Here is a 20,521-nt window from a genome sequence, read left to right as displayed (position 1 = left end):
GAGCCTTCCCCTAGAGCTGGTGCCCTGAATTCAGTCTTCCAACCTCCTAAACTGTGAGAAAATACATTTCTGTTCATGAAAGCCACCCACTTGTGTTACAAGTTCTGTTACAGCAGCACTAAGAAACGAAGACAGGCCTCAATCACACCTTCGACACAGCAGGCCTCTTGCCCACACAGCACAGGCAAAGGTCAGCCGCTGCCAAACACGTTCCAGCCGAGGCTGGAGGCAGAGCAGGAGACCCACAACCACCACACCCCTTCTGAGCCCCACACAGGCCGGGCTGGCGTCTGGGAAATGAGAGATGTCCAACTCTGAGCGTGGGCTCTGAAGAGGTTTATTAGTATCCACACTGGGGATCCCAGGGCTCTTGCCCCAGATGAGGGGAAGCAAGGTCACACAGGCCACTGCAGGCCCCAAGAGGCCTGGCTCCACAGAGATGGCGATGTTTCTGCTTCAAGCACAGCCAGTGGAGCCTCCTATGCCCGCTAGGTCTCCTGCTGAATAGGCAGGACTGTTCTCTCCACAGAGAAACGAGGGTCCCAGGCTTGCCCGGTACCTGCCAGGTCCCAGAAATCTAGACTCAGGCCCTCTCAGCCAGCATCAGCAAGCCTGTGTCCTGCAGTCAGCCCCATCCTGGCCACCCCTGGCTCCCCACCAGAACCTGACAACTAGAGTCGGGAGTGGACAAATTCTATCAGGCTCCCCAGCTGCTCCTCCAGGCACTGCTCATCTCCGTGGTTCTCAATGACCCAGTCAAAGTCCCCAAAGTTGTCCAGGCCACATTCCGACTCAGCATCGTCCACTCCTGTGGAGAAGGCATGGAGAGGTCAGACCCATCCCTCCAAACAAACGCAAAACAGCAAGGCCCTCCCTGTGCCTCTCCTCCACCAGCCCAGAGCCAAAGTCTACCCCACCCCACAGGGCAATCCCCATTCCCTGAAACACGGTGATGCCAGGTTCAGCAGCCCATAGCTGCCCACTGCCACCTGAGCCCCCAGAAGGGCCCCACTGATGTAACTCTTCACTTGCCACTGCCTACAGAGGGCAGACTTGTGCTGTTACCTGCTGTTGAGTCAGCCTCCAACTCACAGCGAGCCCATGTCCAACAGGATTGGATCGTTGCGATCCACAGGGTTTTCGCTGGCTAATTTTTCAGAAGTAGATCACTAGGCCGTTCTTCCTAGTCTGTCTTAGTCTGGAAGCTCTGCTGAAGCCTATTCAACGTCATAGCAACACGCACCAGAGGGCAGATTAGGCCATCTAAAACCACAGACAACCCAAAAGGGCACCGCGTGTTCATTTTCTGTGAAGTCGGTGGTGTCAATCTCTATTCCTAAATGTGATTCCGTCCTTGCAGAAAGCAGTGCGTGCAATGGTTAGAAGCTGAGGGTTGAAAGTCCCAGGAACGCCTCTCCCTCACTTTGTGGGCCTAGAAAACAGACCGAGCCTTTCAAAGCTCATGTCCTCATCCAACAATCGATACCGGTAAAAACAGCATCTACCCGATGGGTTTGTTGAATGCTAAAGTGAGGTAATGCCCCTGGAGGTGGTGCGTGCCCAGGGGGCAAGCAGCCGTCGGCGGTGGCCGTGCCCACTAGACCTCCTAGGACAGCAAGGAGGCCGGGCTGTGCCTCTAGGCTGCCCACAGAGCAGGTCCTGGCCTTGCACCACTGAGGCTGCCTAGTAGAGCTGCTGCTCTCCCACCCCTGCTACTATGTCAGTCACACAGGAGTGACGTTCGTCAGGCCTGTCCTCTGACCCACTGTCAGCCCCTGACAGGCTGGAAAGCAGAAGTGAAGGACCGAGGGGGTGGGTTGCAGCCAGACTTCCAGAGACCACCAGCCCAGATAAGGAGCTCAGGCCAAGGTCGGGTGACATTTACCACTCAAGGACACCCACCCCCACCCCACTCCCTAATCTGGAAGCCCAGCATTCCTGAGCCCCAGGCCTTAGATTCCATTTCATAATCCCTCACTCACACCCCTACCCAGGCATGCCAGGGAGAGAGCAGGAGACCCAGAGCAGGGGGCTGGGTGGCCTGTACCCTACAGGTGGGGTGGCCAACCTGTGGGCTGAGTCCTGGAGAGCAAAGGTTGTTGGTAGCTCACCCGTCGTAAACACCCAGCCACGCTGCTGTCGGCTCTGCTCCGAGGCCACCACGCGGACCGTCTGTGCCGAGGCCCCGTAGGCCTCCCGAAACCACTGGATGTCGGACACGCGCCGTGTGTCACTCACCAGCTGCAGGGAGGGACACAGACAAGTGACCAACAGGACATGGTGCAGGGAGCAGCAGGACAGGGTATGAGGGTGAGGGAAAAGGAGGGGCAGACCCAGTGGAATCACTAAGGTTGGTGTCACCCAGCGCGGTAACTCATGGACGTCACCCCCCACGGGCCTCCTCCTGTACCAGACCATACAGAATCCTTGTAATGTTTTTTGTACTAATGTCACTCATAAATCCCGTATATCATTCCTTTTTTTCCCTTGAATTACTACTTCATTCTCAAAAAAGTTATTGATACCCCATCGCCATCAAGCCGATTTCGACACATAGCGACGGAACAGGACAGAGCAGAGCTGCCCAGGAGGATTTCCAAGGAGCTGCTGGTGGATTTGAACTGCCAACCTTTTGGTTAGCAGCCAAGCCCTTAACCACTGCACCACCAGGGCTCCAAAGTTACTGACACAGGTTCACAAATACTAATCACCGCCATATTGTAGCAAAAGCACCAGAAAATTTGACAAAATCTGACTATAAAACACCAGTGAAAACAACGGTGCATGCTTGTAGCGTGTACAGATGAAACCACGTGATTTGAAGCGTCATTGTGATTGGGTAGTAATGACAACTCCGACCGGGAGGCATTAGAAGGTTCAAAAGGTAAATTAGCATAGAGTTTTAGCCTTGTAGGATATTGATACATGCAAGCTGGGCTTACGAAAAATGTTTTTGTTGTTGTAACTACAGGGATATTTTTATAGACAGTCATTTTGGTGTCACCCCCTCTGATACTGTCACCCGGTACAGTCCATACCCCCACACCCTCCTAGTGATGTCACTGGGCAGACCCAGGCCCGCAGCAGGAGCACAGAGGACCGCAGCCCAGAGCAGCAATGGGGCCCACCCATCAGCTCTAGCTGCTTGGACAGACCTCCCCGCCTCCCTCCAGGTAGCAGCCCCGATCACTGCAGCCGTATCTTGCTCTGGCCGCCCTGTCTCTGCCATGAACACACCTGTGTCCTGTGCTGGCGTCAAGCCTCATTGTACTCGAAAAGAGGCCTTAGACTCTGGGTTCAGATCCGCCAGTCCAACCCGCTCATTTCAGAAACGGGTAAACGGAGGCCAGAATCCAGGATACCCTAACCGGGCCTCAACTCCCGGCACCTTTAAAACCACAAATCCGATTTTTGTCATTCTCCTGCTCTAAATAAAATCCAAAGCTCTCACCCTGGCTGACAAGGCCCTATGAGATCTGCATCTCATTTCCCACCCTCCGCCCCCATTCTCTCCCCTGCGGCCAACAGGACTCTTTGCTGTTTCCCAAAGGTACCAACCACGCCCCCTCCTCAGGGCCTTTGCACCCAGTACCCCCTCTGCCTGGATCATCACAGGCTAAGCTCCCTCACTTCACGGCTGTCTCTGCTCAGTCAGCATCTCCTCAGAGAGGCCTTCCCTGACCACCTGGCTCCCTTCCTGTCCCTCTGAATCCTGACACGCTGTCTGCTCGCCTCTTGGCACTAAGTACTCTCTGAAATCATCTTTATTTTTTATTGTGTATTGTCTGTCTGCCCCACCAGAGTCAACTCCATAAGGGCAAGCGCTTTGCCTCATTCATTGCTATATCCCTGGCCCCTAGAACAGCACCTGGCACATAACCACTCAGCAGTATGTTCAATCAATCCCTGAATAAAGCTTGCTGTTCTCATCAATGCTGCTGACATGTTCATTTGTCCAACGACTAAAAAAACATTATCACAAGCACCTACTATGTGCTCGGCACTGTGCTAGGTGCTGGGGATAGAGTGGTAAGCAAAGCAGGCCTAGTCCCTACCGTCATAGAGCTTGTGTTCTAATGGGAGAGACGCCGAACAGGCAGCCTCACGAATAACTGTGCAATCACGGAAGATATCTACAAGCATCTCAACCTCAGCAGAGCCAAAACTGAGCCCCTGGTCTTCCCCCAGCCTGCTCCTCCCACTCCTTCCCTAGCTCAGAAAATGCCAACTCTATTTGTCCAGCTGCTCGGACAAAATCTTTGCCTTCACACACCGCAGCCAATCCATCAGCAAATCCTATCGGCTCTACTGTCAAAATCTATGCAGAATCCAGCCCCCTCACTCCACTCTGCCGCACCCTAGGCCAAGCCATAACCATCTCACCTGCATTACGGAAACACCTCTAACTGGCGTCTCTGGTTCCACGCTTACCCTCCATCCAGCAGCCAGGGCGAGTCTCTGAAATCTTACATCAGAGCATGTAAATTCATCCAAAGGTCCTGCATGATCTGACCTCGGCTCCCACCATTCCACCGTCACCCACACTGGCCCCTGGCTCTTCCTCAAAGGTGCCAGGCACACGCCCACATCAGGGCCTTTGCACTCGCTGCTCCACCTTTCTGGAAAGCTCTTTCCCCAAATATCCGTGCGGTCACTACCTCACTTCTTTCAGCTTCTGCCCAAATGTGTCAGTACCGGTAAGGCCTTCCCTGATGCCCTCAGTAAATCAGCAACCCCTCTCCAGCCCTCCGCATGCCTTTCGCTGGCTTCCTCTGTTCCTTAGTATTTCTCTCTACCCGCCATATTCTAAGTCCCTGGGAGCTGCAAACAGTTAAGCATTTGGCTACTAACTGCAAGGTTGGTGGTTCAAATCCACACAAAGGCACTTTGGAAGAAAGGTCTAGTGATCTGCTTCCAAAAGGTAACAGCCATTGAAAACCTTAGGAATCACAGTTCTACTCTGACACACATGGGATCACCACGAGTTGGGAGGGACTCAACAGCAACTGGTTGGTTGATTGATATATTCTGTATTTATTTACTTAGTGTCTATTATCTCCCGCCTCATCCCCAGCTATTAATGTAAGCTCCACAGGGCAGTGGCTTCATCACATTTGTGCACTGATGTATTCCCAGAACCTGGAATCATGCCTGGGACAAGCAAACGCTCAGTCAATATTTACTCCCAGAATGAATGAGGAAGGAAAAGGGCAGGGTACTATGGGAGCACCTCACAGGGAGCACCACTTAAGACTTGGGTATCAAGGAAGGCTTCCCTGAGGAGAGGACATTTAAGCAGAGCTGGAGCTAACAGGTGAAGAGAGAAGAAAGAGCAGTCCAAGGCAGCTGGAAGAACACAGGCAAAGGCCCTGTTTCCGGAAGATGATTTATTTGAGGAACTGAGAGAAGGCCGGTCCAGCTGTAGCTCTAGGGGTAAGGAGGCTAAAAGGGGAGCAGAAGCCAGATCGTATGAGGCCCAGAAGTTCATGTTAGGGATTTTGATTTTGTTCATTAGAAAAACGAGAAGCCACCAAAGGTCCCAGGCAGAGCTGTGATATGACTTGGTCACACTGCTGTGTGGTGAATGGATCACAGAGGGCAAGAGTTGGAAGCCAGGGACCAGCATGGAGGCACCTGCCTGGCCCAGCTGAGAGGGTGGTGGCTTGGACCAGGGTGGCATACACATAGGGAAATAGGATTCTTAACACTCCCATGGGGTCCTCTTACCCAGACGGGCTGGGAGACGCCCTCCACAATCTTCCTGCAGAAGAAGCCTGGGTCGGCCTGGCGCTTCTCCTCTCCCCAGCGGATCATGTCCTTCCGATAGGCCTCCTTGTAGGTGCTGGCGTCCAGGAGTCTTTGGAAGTCCAGGCCGTGCTCCTGCCCAAGGTACACTCTTTGTCACCAGCCTCTCAGCACCCCCTGTGTCTCCTAAGACGAGGGAGAACCACCCCTGGGCTCCCAAACCCCAGGAGCCAATGTGAGGACTGGTGACTTTTCAGCCAGGACAGCAGCCTACAAGGGAGAAAGCCCCTAGAAACAAAGAATCCCAATCATCATCAAAGGGAAGAAAGGTCTAGGATAATCCAGAAAGTGTTTCCATTTGTCTTTGAAATGTGTGATGGGGTTTTCTCTTCTGCCAACAGTTTCGCCTTCCCAATTCTCTCTGGCTTAAACTAAGTGTGAAATTAGTTTGCACACCCTGGGCACACGCTTAGCCTTCAGCGAAAGCAGGAAATGCGTTCCACATCCTCCTTCCACGACCCCTTCTGCCATCATTGCCCCCCATCCCAAAGCCCAGAAGAGTTCGCCTCTGTGTCTCTCTCCTCTCCCCATCAGCCCTTCCCCCACTCCCCAAAATTCCTGGCACCTTTGCCTGACAGCACTGTTTCTTTCACTGGCTTCTCCGGCACCTTGTGGGCCTCCCACATCCAGGGGACTGCTCTGACCACCCTGGGGAGCTGCTTCCAGTCCTGGCCTTCCTTCTCCAGGGACACTGACAAGCAGGGGGGGTCCATCCGGAGGGCTCCAGAGTGGGGAGGGGTCTGGAAACCATCACCCAGTTCAGATTCTAGGATCCCTAGCTCACTGCAGCAGACCCTCTGGCCTCAGGTACTCGGTTTCCTCATCTGCAAACTGAAGGGGGTGAACCAGCCCCTCAGACCTCCTACTGGCTCCCCTGTTGAGGTTGACAGCCACCTCCTGCTTGTAAACTGGTGTCGTGTGTACTCTTGACCACAGGGGAAGAGCAGGCCATTAGGGTCTGCGCGTCAGTTATAGTTCCCCTCTGCGAGTTGCCAATTCATTTGGATTTTTGTGTTTTAATGGGAGTTGGGGGACAGGGTGGGATTGAACTTCCGAACAGCGGGGACAGCTGGCCATGTCACAGTCTCCTGTGGAGGTGTTTAGAATACAAACTTCCAAGAGAATCGGGCTCTCTAGGTCTGGGACCCAAAAAAAAAAAAAAAAAACAAAACAAACCCATTACCGTCAAGTCAATTCCGACTCATACCGGCCCTATAGGACAGAGTACAACTGCCCCATAGAGTTTCCAAGGAGCACCTGGTGGATTTGAACTGCCAACCTTTCGGTTAACAGCCATAGCTCTTAACTAGTGTGCCATCAGGGTTCCAAGGTCCAGAGTGGGTCCCTAGGTCTGGAGTGGGGCCTAATTTGGGAACTTTGGAAGTAAACCAGTGGTTTCAAAGTGCTCCTCAGAGCCCTGGGGTTCCTCAGAGATGCCCAGGCCCCACCAGGAAGACTGAGTGGCCTCTCTCTCTCTCTCCTCACCTCTGCTTCCCCCCACTCAGAGTAGCTCCCAGTCAGCCTACTGGACACAAGGGGCTTAGGCAGCCAGTTTCATTTGGAAAAGGTTCTCCCTGAAAATATCTGAAAACCACCAAGCCTACTTATCTCCAGGATCCCCTCAGGCTCCCGCAGGCTGCCATCCTGGGAGTGGGTCTGTTTAGCTGGTGGGAGAAAACCCAGTAAGAGAAGAGAATGGTTCCCACAGGGCAGGGCTGTCACGTAAAGGGGGACAGACCCCAGAAGGCCAGCCTCAGGCCACCTGACAGAGGGCCTGGCGTCTGTGCTCACCATTGGTCTCTACAAGGGTGCACTAGACGCCAAGGACAGGAACACAGGTGACAAGAGGACTCTCCCCTCTGTGGGAAGCTGATCTTGCCCTCCAGGTTCCCTTTCTGAAGCCTAAGGTTCTAAGGCCCCATTGGAAGACTTCCTTTTTTTTTAATTTCAATCACTCACGTGGTTTAAAATTCAAAAGATACACATCCATTTACAACGAAAAATCTCTCTCATCTCTGCACCCTGCCTCTAGTTCCCCTCCCTGGAGGCAACCAACGTTCCAGGCTCTACTATCCTTCCAAGGTATTTCCGCACCCCAAGCACCTGAAGAGCATTTAACATCATGAGGACACCCCATAAATATTTGTTGAATGAATGACTGCATGAGCAAATATAATTCTTTTTCTCTTTTTTATGCAAATGTAGCATTCCGTACACACTGTTCTACATCTTTGTTTTGTTTTCATTTAACAATCTACCTTGACAACTTACGTGACTACATTTCTAAGGAGAGAATTCCAAGGGTTGTGTCAGGCCAGCCTGGGGGAGTGAGGGGTAGTCATGTAAAGTGTCTCATTTTTCAAGTGAGTGGATGTGTGCAGACTCTTACTAATCACACCACATCAGCAGCCACAGCCTTACCTGGACACACCTTCTCGAATACTCAGGGGAGGTGGCCTGAACTGAGGGAGGCCAGTGGGAAAGAAGCTTGAGCTGAAAATGCCCCAGAGAGGTCAACCCACAGAAAACCAAGAGCTGGCCACCCCCTGGCAGCAGTGGTCACCGGGGCGGTTCCCGGGGCTCAAGTGGCAGCCACAGCAACCAAAGCCCAGGAGGTGGGCCCCAACGGCCAGCAGATGCTCCCGAGCCGCCACCTACCTGAGCATACTGCTCCTTGAGCGGCCCAGAGAGCCGGAGGACAGCACAGACATCAGCTCCAAGTCTGTGGAACAGGGAGATCAGAACCCAGTTAACCTAGAGCTTCTGGGCTCCAGAACAGGAGTCCAGAAGCCCAAGTTGAAGTCCCATTTCTGCTACCAGTATCTACACGACTTCGTCAGGTCTTGTCATGGATTGAATTATGTCCCCCCAAAAATGCTGTATCAGTTTGGCTGGGCCATGCTTCCAGTATTGTGTGGCTGTCCTCCATTTTGTGATTGTAATTTTATGTTAAAGAGGATTAGGGTGGGATTGTAACACCCTTATTAAGGTCACATCCCTGATCCGATGTAAAGGGAGTTTCCCTAGGGTGTGGCCTGCACCATCTTTTATCTTACAAGAGATAAAAGGAAAGCGAAGCAAGCAGAGAATGCAGGACCTCATACCACCAAGAAAGCAGTGCTGGAAGCAGAGCGTGTCCTTTGGACCTGAGGTCCCTGTGCAGAGAAGCTCCCAGACCAAGGAAAGACTGATGCATCACAAGGACCTTTCTCCAGAGCCGACAGAGTGAGAAAGCCTTCCCCTGGGGTTGGTGCCCTGAATTTGGACTAGTAGCCTACTGGACTATGAGAGAATAAACTTCTCTTTGTTAAAGCCACCCACTTGTGGTATTTCTGTTAGAGCAGCACTCGATGCCTAAGACAGGTCTCAACTTCCCTGATCCAATTTCCTCATCTATAAAATGGGATAATAGTTTCTGTTCTATCTCCCTCAAAGGATTATTATGAAACTCAAATGAATGAGAAAGAGCACTAAACTATTAACAGGTAAAATAGGTAATACCCAAAACCACCCAAACCCATTGCAGTCAAGTCCATTCCGACTCATAGCAACCCTACAGGACAGAGTAGAACCGCCCCGCGGGGTTTCCAAGGAGCAGCTGGTGGAATTGAACTGCAGACCTTTTGACAGAAATAGCTCTTAACCACTGCACCACCAGGCTCCAAAATAGGTAATAGGTGATAAAATTATAATTACAGTGTGAACATTCATGCCTGGCAATATTCTGGCTGGACTTGGTTACTGCTGGGCCCCTAAGCTAGTTCTCTCACAGCCAGAGAGATTTCAGTCTCACCTGGCTTAGTCACTATAATATAAAGAATTCACTCACTCAGCTAATCAATTTACTGAACCAAACATTTCTTGGGGACTATATTTGGAACCAACCAGCCACCTGTCAGTCTGTCATACTGCGATGGCTTGTATGTTACAGTGATGCTGGAAGCTATGTCACCATTATTTCAAATGCCAGCAGGCTTTACCAGAGCTTCCAGACTAAAACAGACTAGAAAGAAAAGCCTGGTGACCCACTTTCAAAAATCAGCCAATGAAAATCTTATGGATCATAACAGAATATTGTCTGATACAGTGTTGGAAGATGAGCCCCTTGGGTTGGAAGGCACTCGAAATATGACTGTGGAGACACTGCCTCCCGGGAGCAGAGTCAACCTTAACGATGTGGATGTACCAACGCCTCCGGGACCTTCAGTTGCTGATGTGGCACTAGTCAAAATGAGAAGTAACAGCTGCAAACATCTATTAGTAATCAAAACGTGGAACATACGAAGTACGAATCAAGGAAAATCGGAAGTCATCAAAAATGAAACGAATGCTTGAAGATCGATATCCTAGCCATTTGTGAGCTGAAACAGACTGGTATTCACCATTTTGAATCAGATAATCATACAGCCTACTCTGTCAGGAATAACCAAATGCAGAGGAATGGCATGCTTTATCATTAAAAAGAACATTTGAGATCTGTCCCGAAGTAAAATGCGGTCAATGGCAGGTTCATATCCATACGCCTACATGAAAGACCAGTTAATATAACTATTACTCAAATTTACACACCAACCACAAATGCCAAAGATGAAGAAACTGAAGATTTTTACAACCTGCTGCAGTCTGAAATTGATCAAACATGAAGTCAAGATACACTGATAATTACCGGTGATTGGGATGCAAACGTTGGAAACAAAGAAGAAGGATCAGTAGTTAGAAAATAGGCCCTGGTGACAGAAATGACACCAGAGATCGCATGACAGAATTCTGCAAGACCAACAACTTATTCATCAGAAATACTTTTTCTTCAACAACACAAACACTATACACATGGACCTCACCGATGGTTTACAAAGGAATCAAATTGACTACCTCTGTGGAAAGAGACAATGGAGATGCTTAATGCCATCAGTCAATCCAAGCCAGGGGCCAACCGTGGAACAGACCATCAATTGCTCATACGCAAGTTCAAGCTGAAGCTGAAGAAAATTAAAGCAAGTCCACAGGAGCCAAAGTACGACCTTCAGTATATCTCACCTGAATTAAGAGACCATCTCAACAACAGATTTGAAGCACTGAACACTAATGATCAAAGACCAGAAGAGTTGTAGGGTGACATCAAGGGCATCATATATGAAGCATGAAGAAAGCAAAAGGTCATTAAAAAGACAGGAAAGAAAGAAAAGACCAAAATGGACGTCAGAAAAGACTCTGAACGTACAGTAGCTAAAGCAAACAAAAGAAATGATGAAGTAAAAGAGTTGAACAGATGATTTCAAAGGGTGCCTCGAGAAGACAAAGTATTATGAAGAAATGTGCAAAGACCTGGAGTGAGAAAATCAAAAGGGAAGAATATGCTCAGCATTTCTCAAGCTGAATGAACGGAAGAAAAGCTTCAAGCCTCAGGTTGCAATATTGAAGGATTCTATGGGCAAAAGGAGCCCTGGTGGCTCAATGGTTAAGAGCTCAGGCTGCTAACCAAGAGGTCAGCCATTGAAATCCACCAGCCATTCCTTGGAAAACCTATGGGGTAACTCTACTCTGTCCTATAAGGTTGCTGTGAGTCAGAATCCACTCCACAGCAACGAGCTTGGTTTGGTTTTGGTTATGAGCAAAAAAATGAACAATGCAGGAAGCATCAAAAGAAGATGGAAGGAATACACAGAGTCACTGTACCAAAAAGAATTGGTTGATGTTCAACCATTTCAGGAGGCAGAATATGATCAAGAACCAACGGTACTGAAGGAAGAAGTTCAAGCTACACTGAAGGCATTGGCAAAAAACAAGCCTCTAGGAATCGACAGAATACCAGCTGAGATGCTCCAATAAATGGATGCAACCCTACAGCACTCACTTGTGAATCTGGAAGACAGCGACCTGGCCAAAGGACTGAAAGAATCATATTTGTGCCCATTCCAAAGAAAGGCAAAGAGAATGCAAAAATTATCTAACAATATTATTAATATCACATGCTAGCAAAACTTTGCTGAAGATAATTCAAAAACAACTGCACTGCAGATTGACGGGGAACTGCCAGAAGTTCAAATCTGATTCCGAAGAGGACATGGAACGAGGGATATCATTGCTCATGTCAGATGGATCTCGGTCAAAAACAGAGAATACCAGAAAGATATCTGCCTGTGTTTCATTGACTGCACTAAGGTGTTTGACTGTGTGGATCATAACAAATTATGGATAACATTGCAAAGAATGGGAATTCCAGAAGACTTAATTATGCTTGCGCAGAACCTATACATGGATCAAGAGGCAGTCATCCGAACAAAACAAAGGGATACTACGTGGTTCCCAAATTGGAAAACATGTGCAGAAGGGTTGTATTCTTACACCTCATTCAATCTGCATGCTGGACAAATAATCTGAGAGGCTGGACTATATGAAGAAGAACACGTCATTAGGACTGGAGGAAGAAAGCCTGCAATATGCAGATGACACAACCTTGCTTGCTGAAAAGACAACTTGAAGCACCTGCGGATGAAGGTCAAAGACTACAAGATGAATTATGGCCCAATAACGAAGAAAACAAAAAGCATCACAACTGGACCAATATACAACATCATGGTAAATGGAGAAAAAACAAGTTGTCAAACGAACAAATCAGTCTTAAAAGAAATACAACCAGAATGCTCCTTAGAAGTGACTTATAATGGACTAAACATACCAACGATCATGAACTTGGCAAAGGACCAGGCAACATTTCATTCTGTGATATGTGAGATCACTGCGAGTTGGAGCCAACTTAACAGCAACTAACAATGTATTTAGATCAAGGTGATACAAATGTGAATAAGATGCATGATTTCTATGGTGGCCTTGAGATGCTCACGAATACATTTAAATACTGACATGGTGAGACAAGTGCTTTTATTCCCATTTTTCAGATGAGGAAACTAAGGTTGAGTGAGAAGGACTGACGAACCCAAAGCAACACGGTAAATAGTGAAGCCAGTATTGGTAAGATAAATAATGGCCAACATTTAGTTCCTCCACCTTTACTAGATGCTAAGAACTGTTCTAAATCCTTCACATGCATCATCTCATTTAATCCTTACAAAACCAAACCCACTGCCATCGAGCTAATTCTGACTCATAGCGACCCTATAGGACACAGTAGAAGCACAGAAGCAGACTGCCACATCTTTCTCCCAATGAGCGGCTGGTGGGTTCAAACCACCAGTTCAGTTAGCAGCCGAGCACTTAACCACTGTGCCACCAGGGCTCCTTTTAATCCTTACAACCACCCTCTGGTTATTCTCATTTTACAAATGACAAATCCGAGGCACGGGGTAGCTAAGTAATTTGTACAAGATTACATACTCAATGGTGGAGGCAGTATTTGAACCCTAGCAATCTAATTCCAGAATCTGTGCTTCTAACCACTATTTGATTCTGTGTTTGGGGGTAAGGAGAGATGCAATTTAGGAAGAAAGTGGGGAGATCCTTGTTGTTAAGTGTCGAGTCGGTTCTGTCTCACAGCAACCCTATGTACAACAGAATGAAACACTGCCTGGTCCTGCGCCATCCTCACAATCGTTGCTATGCCTTAGCCCATTGTTGCGGCCACTGCGTCAATCCATCTTGTTGAGGGTCTTCCTCTTCTTCACTGACCCTCTACTCTACCAAGCATGATGTCCTTCTCCAGGGACTGGTCCCATCTGATAACATGTCCAAAATATGTGAGACAAAGTCTCGCCATCCCGCCTCTAATGAGCATTCTGGCTGTACCTCTTCCAACACAGATGTGTTTGTTCTTCTGGCAGTCCATGGTATATTCAATATTCTTCGCCAACACCATAATTCAAAGGCATCAATTCTTCGGTCTTCCTTATTCATTGTCCAGCTTTCACACGCATATGAGGTGATCGAAAACAGCGTGGCTTGGGTCAGGTGCACCTTAGTCCTGAAACTGACATCTTTGCTTTTTAACACTTTAAAGAGATCTTTTGCAGCAGATTTGCCCAATGCAATGCATCGTTTGATTTCTTGACTGCTGCTTCCATGGGCGTTGATTGCGGATTCAAGTAAAATGAAATCTTTGACAACTTCAATCTTTTCTCCGTTTATCATAATGTTGCTTATTGGTCCAGTTGTGAGGATTTTTGTTTTCTTTATGTTGAGGTGTAATCCATACTGAAGGCTGTGGTCTTTGATCTTCATCAGTAAGGCTTCAAGTCCTCTTCACTTTCAGCAAGCAAGGTTGTGTCATCTGCATATCACAGGTTGTTAATGAGTCTTCCTTCAATCCTGATGCCCCACTCTTCTTCATATAGTCCAGCTTCTCAGACTATTTGCTCAGCATACAGACTGAATAAGTATGGTGAAAGGATACAACCCTGACGCACACCCTTCCTGACTTTAAACCACACAGTATCCCCTTGTTCTGTCTGAACGACTTCCTCTTGGACTATGTACAGGTTTCTCATGAGTACAATTAAGTGTTCTGGAATTCTCATCCTTTGCAATGTTATCCATAATTTGTTATGATCCACACAGTCGAATGTCTTTGCATAGTCAATAAAACAGGTAAACATCTTTCTAGTATTCTCTGCTTTCAGCCAGGATCCATCTGACATCAGCAATGATACCCCTCGTTCCATGGCCTCTTCTGAATCCAGCTTGAATTTCTGGCAGTTCCCTGTCAGTGTACTCCTGCAACTGCTTTTGAATGATCTTCAGCAAAATTTTACTTGCGTGTGATATTAATGATATTATTCTATAATTTCCGCATTCCGTTGGATCACCTTTCTTTGGAATGGGTTCAAATATGGATCTCTTCCAGCCGGTAGGCCAGGTAGCTGTCTTCCAAATTTCTTGGCATAGATGAGTAAGCACTTCCAGCACTGCATCCGTTTGTTGAAACATCTCAATTGGTATTCCGTCAATTCCTGAAGACTTGTTTTTCGCCAATGTTTTCAGTGCAGCTTGGAGTTCTTCCTTCAGTACCATTTGTTCTTGATCATGTGCTACCTCCTGAAATGGCTGAATGTTGACCAATTCTTTTTGGTACAGTGACTCTGTGTATTCCTTCCATTTTCTTTTGACACTTTCTGTGTCATTTAGTATTTTCCCGGCAGAATCCTTCAATATTGCAACCCAAGGCTTGAAGTTTTTCTTCAGTTCTTTCAGCTTGAGAAACGCTGAGCATGTTCTTCCCTTTTGGTTTTCTATCTCCAGGTCTTTGCACATTTCATTATAATACTTTGCCTTTTTGAGCCACCAGTGAGATCCTTAGTGGTGAAATATTTGGGTGGCAACCTCTGCCCCGGGCTCCCCCACAAACTCTTAGAACCCCTGTGGTGCCCAGAATTAGCCTCCTGGTATCCCCACCACACTGGTCTTCAAGAGGAGAGAAGTCCCACTCCACTCTGCCCAGCTCCTCTGCTTTCTCAGCCTGATTTTCCCCAGCACAAAATGCTTCCACACAGAACATCCTGCTTTGGGAGAAAACACTGAGCAAAAGGTGTCATTATTATTTGGAGAGGCAGTGTGGTAAAGTATAAAGAACCTAGTCCCTGGAGCCAGACAAAGCTGAATTTGAATCTTGGGTCTGACACTTAACTTTGTGACCCTGGCAAGTTTGCTTTTCTTCCTCTCTTTTCTTCTCTTCTTTAGTTTTCTGCTTCTTCTCTTTCACCTCCTCCTCCTCTCCCTCCCTCCCTCTCTCTTTCTGTCTTTTAACTCTTCAGAGTCTCAGTTTCTTCCTCTGTGAAATGCAGGTACTAACTAATACCCCCACAGTACCTACTAAAAAGGTTACGAGGATTAAATGGGATAATACACACAGTGCCTGGCACATAATAGAGGCTCAATAAATCCCGGTGGCTTACTAAACAGCCCCGTGGTGGCTGGGCAATGATTCCGTCTTTGGAGTCAGACACACTTGGGGTGTGGTCTTAAGCAAAGTTCTTGTCTGTGCCTCAGTTTCCTCAACTGTAACAATTACCTCGCACCACTGCGGTGAGGCTTAGGAATAGTGTGCGGAAAGCGTGTTGGTAATAACTGTTATTAATTCCTCTTGGAGAGAGAGACCTCCAGCTTAAGGTCTTCGGAGAGGCGGCCGCCTGGTTCTTCCAGGTAGGCGTGTGTGACGGCTGTTTTATGCGTTGATGGCAGTCCTCCACCTCCCCCTGCCCACTGCTCCTCTTGCCCTGCAACCTGAGGACGCCTGCTCCAAAGCGCGCTCCATCAAGCCCTCACTCACTCCTCGTGGCACGTGGCACGGGGATCGCCCCCCCTCCCCCGCCCCACGGACACCTGCTATGCAGCGCCTCCGTCACGAAGTCCTTCCCGGATTTCCTCTTCCCACTGAACAGCAGCACCAGCCGCGGGGAGCAGGTCTGCGGGGCCATGAGGCCGCGACGCCTTCCGATCCCTAGAGCAGACCGTTCTCCCTGCCCCTTCCATCGCGCGACCGGGCGCAAAATAGACGCCGCCACTAGGGGGAGGGACAACAAGGAGGGATTCCGCCCCTTCTTCTCCGTAGTCGTCGAGAGGACCGACGGCAGGTATACGTGTTTCTATACATTTTATTTAATGTTTACACGAATTAAATATGAAGTGAAAAAAGGTTTATTCCCAGTGCAGTCTTCTGTCCTAAACGAGCTCCCCTACCAGAGCTCGTTTAGAACAGTCCAACCCCGCCCAGAACCTTACGTCACGGCCAAGCCTCCTTAACTGACACGTGGGAGCGGCGAGTTGGACGCAACTACTTTCCTCCAAGGGGGATAATATCTTAAAGTTTCCTAAGGTGAGTCTCTAGTTCCCTTCCACAGAGCCCAGAAAAAATATTTTTTTAAAAATGCAACTGTTATGATATTTAATAAGTTTTCAAAACTGCGTTTTTATTTGTGTATTGTAGTACATGTACTAAAGCAAATCTACATTTCCCCCACAAGTGAAAATGGATCTTTCCAGAAGTGAATCGACTCAGTGATAGGAGAGGGTTGAGACTGGTGACGTCATATTAGGAAAGGCGCTTAGTCGAGCCCGCAGAATTGTATTGTTAAACAGGCTTTATAGCTGGAGAACCCGCTGAGATTCGACCCTTCAAGCCCTTTCGTTTCTCTTCTAACCGCAGCCTCCTCTCCAGAGGTTTTCGGAAGCGAGAGGGTTTGGGATGACGTGGATGAGATCACTAGAAAGGGCAAAAAAGCGGCTTCGAAGCCACCACTGGAAGAAAATACCTAGTTTGATGCGGAGTCCAGCTCCAGCCAGAAGCTCGGGGGCCAGAATTAAAGGGTGATGATCTGTCCCTCCCCTGAATTCCCAGTTCTGTCTCTGCCCACAACAGCTGACACCCAGTTGAGTAAACGGAGTTGTCTTTAGCTACATGACCTGCTGTGCTGCGTTTTTCTGAGCCTGCCAAAACAGAGCCGGCAACCCATTATTTCCTCAATTTCATGGGCTCTAAAGTAATGCAAGAAAAGGCGAGGTATGGAGTCGTCCTTTGGGAGAAACCATGAATTTCCTCAATATTAAAAAGATGACCCAGAAGATACTAGAACAGTAGAGTAGTCAAGTGCAAATAAAAAAGATTGGGGGGGGCTTTTTTTTTTTTTTTAAAGCAAATCAGAACGCATTGCACTAGTCAATGCACTTAAGAGGCAGCATAGGGTGGAAAACGTTTTAATCCCAGTTTTGACACTTCTCAGGAATGTGATCTTTGGCAAGTCACTGAGTTACCATTGATAACGCCCACCTCACAGGGCTGCAATAAGAAGGAAATGAGGAAAGTGTACAATAAAGTACTTTGTAAATTCTAAAGTATAATCCAAAGGTAAGAGATTATTTATTCTCCGCACTTTGCAATTTTAGAGTTTGTAAGTCAACACAAGGAGTTCCTGGGTGGTGCAAACTAGAGTCCTTCAGCTGCTAATCAAAAGGTTGGAGGTTCGAGTCCACCCAGGGGCACCTTGGAAGAAAGGCCTGGTGATCTACTTGTGAAAAATCAGTCATCGAAAATCCTATAAAGCACAATTCTACTGTAACACAGGAAAGCCTGGTGGCATAATGGTTAAGAACTAGGCTGCTAACCAAAAGGTCAGCAGTTTGAATCCACCAGCCACTCCTTGGAAACTCTATGGGGCAGTTCTACTCTGTCCTACAGGGTCGCTATGAGTCAGAATCAACTCGACGGCAGTGGGTTTGGTTTGATTTGGACTCTAATACACATGGGATCCCCATGAGTCAGAATCAACTCAGTGGCAACTGGTAATTCAACACAGGATCAGATTTTCCAGCCAGCATTCAATAAACTTTTATTTGGGACTCCACAGCAAGTCCAAATCCCACCTCTGCCCGCAAGACTGAAAGCATTAACTCCACTATCACGTTCCTGCTTGCACAAGTCACCACTAGGAAGAAGTCTAAACTTCCCAGGCCACTTGTTATCCCCCAGAGTCTCATCCCTCACCTGACCTAGTCCACACACACCACTTCGCTCCCTCCTACACCCTGGAATCAAGTTACCTGGAATTCCTAATCAGTGATCAGAAGACTTCCCCCATATCCTGCCTATTCCCTGCCTCACCTGAAGCTCACTCTCCCCTACTACCTTCTCAAGTAGCTGCTCTTTGTTCTCCACCAGCCCTCACACCTCAGTATAGACCTCCCTCCCTTCCCATTTAAGCTTCCAGACCATGACTCCCCCTGCCTCTTGGAAGACTCTGTCTCGTCTGAGGCTCACACCACCTGGCTGAGTTACCCTTTCCCCCTCCTTGGTGCTGACAACCACCAAGCCTGATGGCTTGTTCTCATTTACTGAAAATTTAGCCACTGACTCCTAGTCTTCTTTTCTATCCAGTTCCTGCCGTTGCTCTCCGTAACTTCACTATCCATAGAACCAGCCATCCAACTCCCTTCCCACTCAATTCCTTGGCCTCGGATGTCCTCTTCTCTTCCTCAGACACCTGTTCTTATCAATGCACCTGGACCTTGTTGTCCCCAGAAGCCATTTAACCTGCAGATTCACATACTCATCCATCCTACCCTTCATGGTCACTTGTTCAGAGCAGTACTTCCATGCAATGCAACCACTAGCCTATAAAACTGTGTAGATTATAGAATACCTTCTCTGCCTTCCTTCCACAACTGAGGGGCTCATCGAACAAGTTAACATGTGCAGAAAGCCCTTTGTAAGCAGTAGAGAGTTACTCAAAATCAGGGAAGCACTATTTTTAAGGCAGAATGGCCTGTCTGAAGGCTGGGATGCTGGTGAGGATGAGGCAGGGAAAGGGGAGGAACAGAATTGTCTGACATGAGCAGAGACAAGCAGGGAATGCAAGGGAGTGGGCAGAGTCCTTGGGGACTCAGATTGGAGGCCAGAGACATCTGACACCGCCACCCCGTGGGGGGCTTAGGAAGATGATGCTAGAGACAGCCAGCGCTTCAGAGAGGTGTCACCAGAACTCAGGGCACAATGACCCCTGAGAGTCATCCCTCACTAAAGGGCAGACCATTTAAAGAAAGGTTTGCTCCACTGACTGAGAGAAAGGAGCTGGACTTGGAGACCAAATGCAGGCCTGGTTGAAGGAACCCTGCCCACTCTATTAAACATCCAGAGACAGTTTGACCTTGCAGGTGACTGGCTCACCTAGCTCTGCAGAGCCTAGATGAGGGGCGAGCTGGGCTTTGTCAGTGTCCCTCCATCCCTGCCCTGAGGAAGGAAGCCCTGAACAGGGGTACCAAGATCCCATCCCTCCCCGAAAGCTAGCCTAACCCATGGTAGAACCGTATGCCATCCCAGCTCAGGGAGATCACCAGTTGCCCTTGCTTCGACTCCATGCTTCTGAGTCCAGTTTCTCTTCCCAAGGCTGTTGACCGCTGACCCAGGCATTCCCCTCTGCTGATGTCAACCATAGATGTGCTTGTGAGTCAATCCTCGGTGTTCGATGACCATTGCTTCAGGGGTAACAGAGCCTGGCAGACGTGGGATGGAAGGGGGTGAGTGTTGTAAGGAAGGAAAGAGGGGGAGTCTGAATCCTTGGGGAGCTGATGAGAGAGCAGTTTATTCATTCATTCATTCAACACGTATTTAAATGTCTAAAACTTGCTGGGTACCACTAGAGACATAACGATGAACAGAACAGAATCTGTTCTCAAAGAGTTTTCATTCCTGTGGGGAGACAGGTAATGACAAAACCACAGAAAACTGGGGTATGAGAGACTTTGCCCCAGAATTGGAAAAGGAGAGTTGATATGAATTAATACTTGCAGGATGTCTGATATAAGCCATAAAGGGCGCTAACTAACTACTCATCCTTTTGTGGTTCCTTTTGTCCAGCACCCTTCCCACCTTTTTGTATAACTAATTCGTACTTGTTCTTCAACACGTAGCTGTGTTACCTCCTCGGGGGAACGGTCTCTGACCTCCCAGTCTGACTTGTTCATTGCCGTTGAGTCAATTCCAATTCATGGCGACCCAATGTGTGCAGAGTAGAACTATGCTCCAGGGGGTTTTCAATGGCTGTGACCTTTCAGAAGCAGATTCCCAAGCATGTCTTCTAAGGTACCTCTAAAAAAAACCAAAGCCGTTGCCATCGAGTCAATTCTGACTCATAGAGACTCATAGGACAGAGTAGTACTGCCCCATAGGGTTTACAAGGAACAGTTGGTGGATTCAAACTGCTGACCTTTTGGTTAGCAGCCATAGTTCTTTTTTTTTTTTTTTTATAATTGTTGTAGTTTAAATGAAGTTTAC

The 20,521-nt window shown here is 48.3% G+C and overlaps 1 protein-coding gene across 2 annotated transcripts; it reads right to left on the bottom strand.

Moving 5' to 3' along the window:
- Window positions 1-327: 327 nt before the first annotated feature.
- On the bottom strand, window positions 328-16,320 carry PMVK (phosphomevalonate kinase). Of its 2 annotated transcripts, XM_004388554.2 has the most exons (5): window positions 16,078-16,320; window positions 8,464-8,527; window positions 5,728-5,880; window positions 2,112-2,241; window positions 328-808 (listed from the first exon to the last, which is right to left on the bottom strand). In XM_004388554.2, exons 1-5 carry the CDS (start codon window positions 16,170-16,172, stop codon window positions 672-674), a joined length of 579 nt encoding a protein of 192 aa, XP_004388611.1. In that variant the 5' UTR covers window positions 16,173-16,320; the 3' UTR covers window positions 328-671. The 2 variants fall into 2 exon arrangements, with proteins under 2 accessions (XP_004388611.1, XP_023598338.1); XM_023742570.1 differs by lacking the exon at window positions 16,078-16,320 and having other exon boundaries at window positions 5,728-5,761; window positions 8,464-8,516.
- Window positions 16,321-20,521: the final 4,201 nt, after the last annotated feature.

The sequence above is a fragment of the Trichechus manatus genome, unplaced genomic scaffold (genome assembly GCF_000243295.1).
Source record: "Trichechus manatus latirostris isolate Lorelei unplaced genomic scaffold, TriManLat1.0 scaffold00213, whole genome shotgun sequence".
NCBI classification, from domain to species: Eukaryota; Metazoa; Chordata; class Mammalia; order Sirenia; family Trichechidae; genus Trichechus; species Trichechus manatus.
The sequence above is the reverse complement of the archived record's forward strand: the minus strand, read 5'-3'. Positions and strand labels throughout refer to the sequence as shown.

Excerpts from the sequence above, each read along its gene's own strand:
- PMVK (XM_004388554.2), bottom strand. The coding sequence starts at position 16,172 with ATGGCCCCGCAGACCTGCTCCCCGCGGCTGGTGCTGCTGTTCAGTGGG. Across the intron at positions 8,528-16,077 it reads ACGGAGGCGCTGCATAGCAG|ACTTGGAGCTGATGTCTGTG; the intron begins GTGTCCGTGGGG and ends CCTGTTCCACAG. Across the intron at positions 2,242-5,727 it reads GCGTCTCCCAGCCCGTCTGG|CTGGTGAGTGACACACGGCG; the intron begins GTAAGAGGACCC and ends CCCTCCCTGCAG.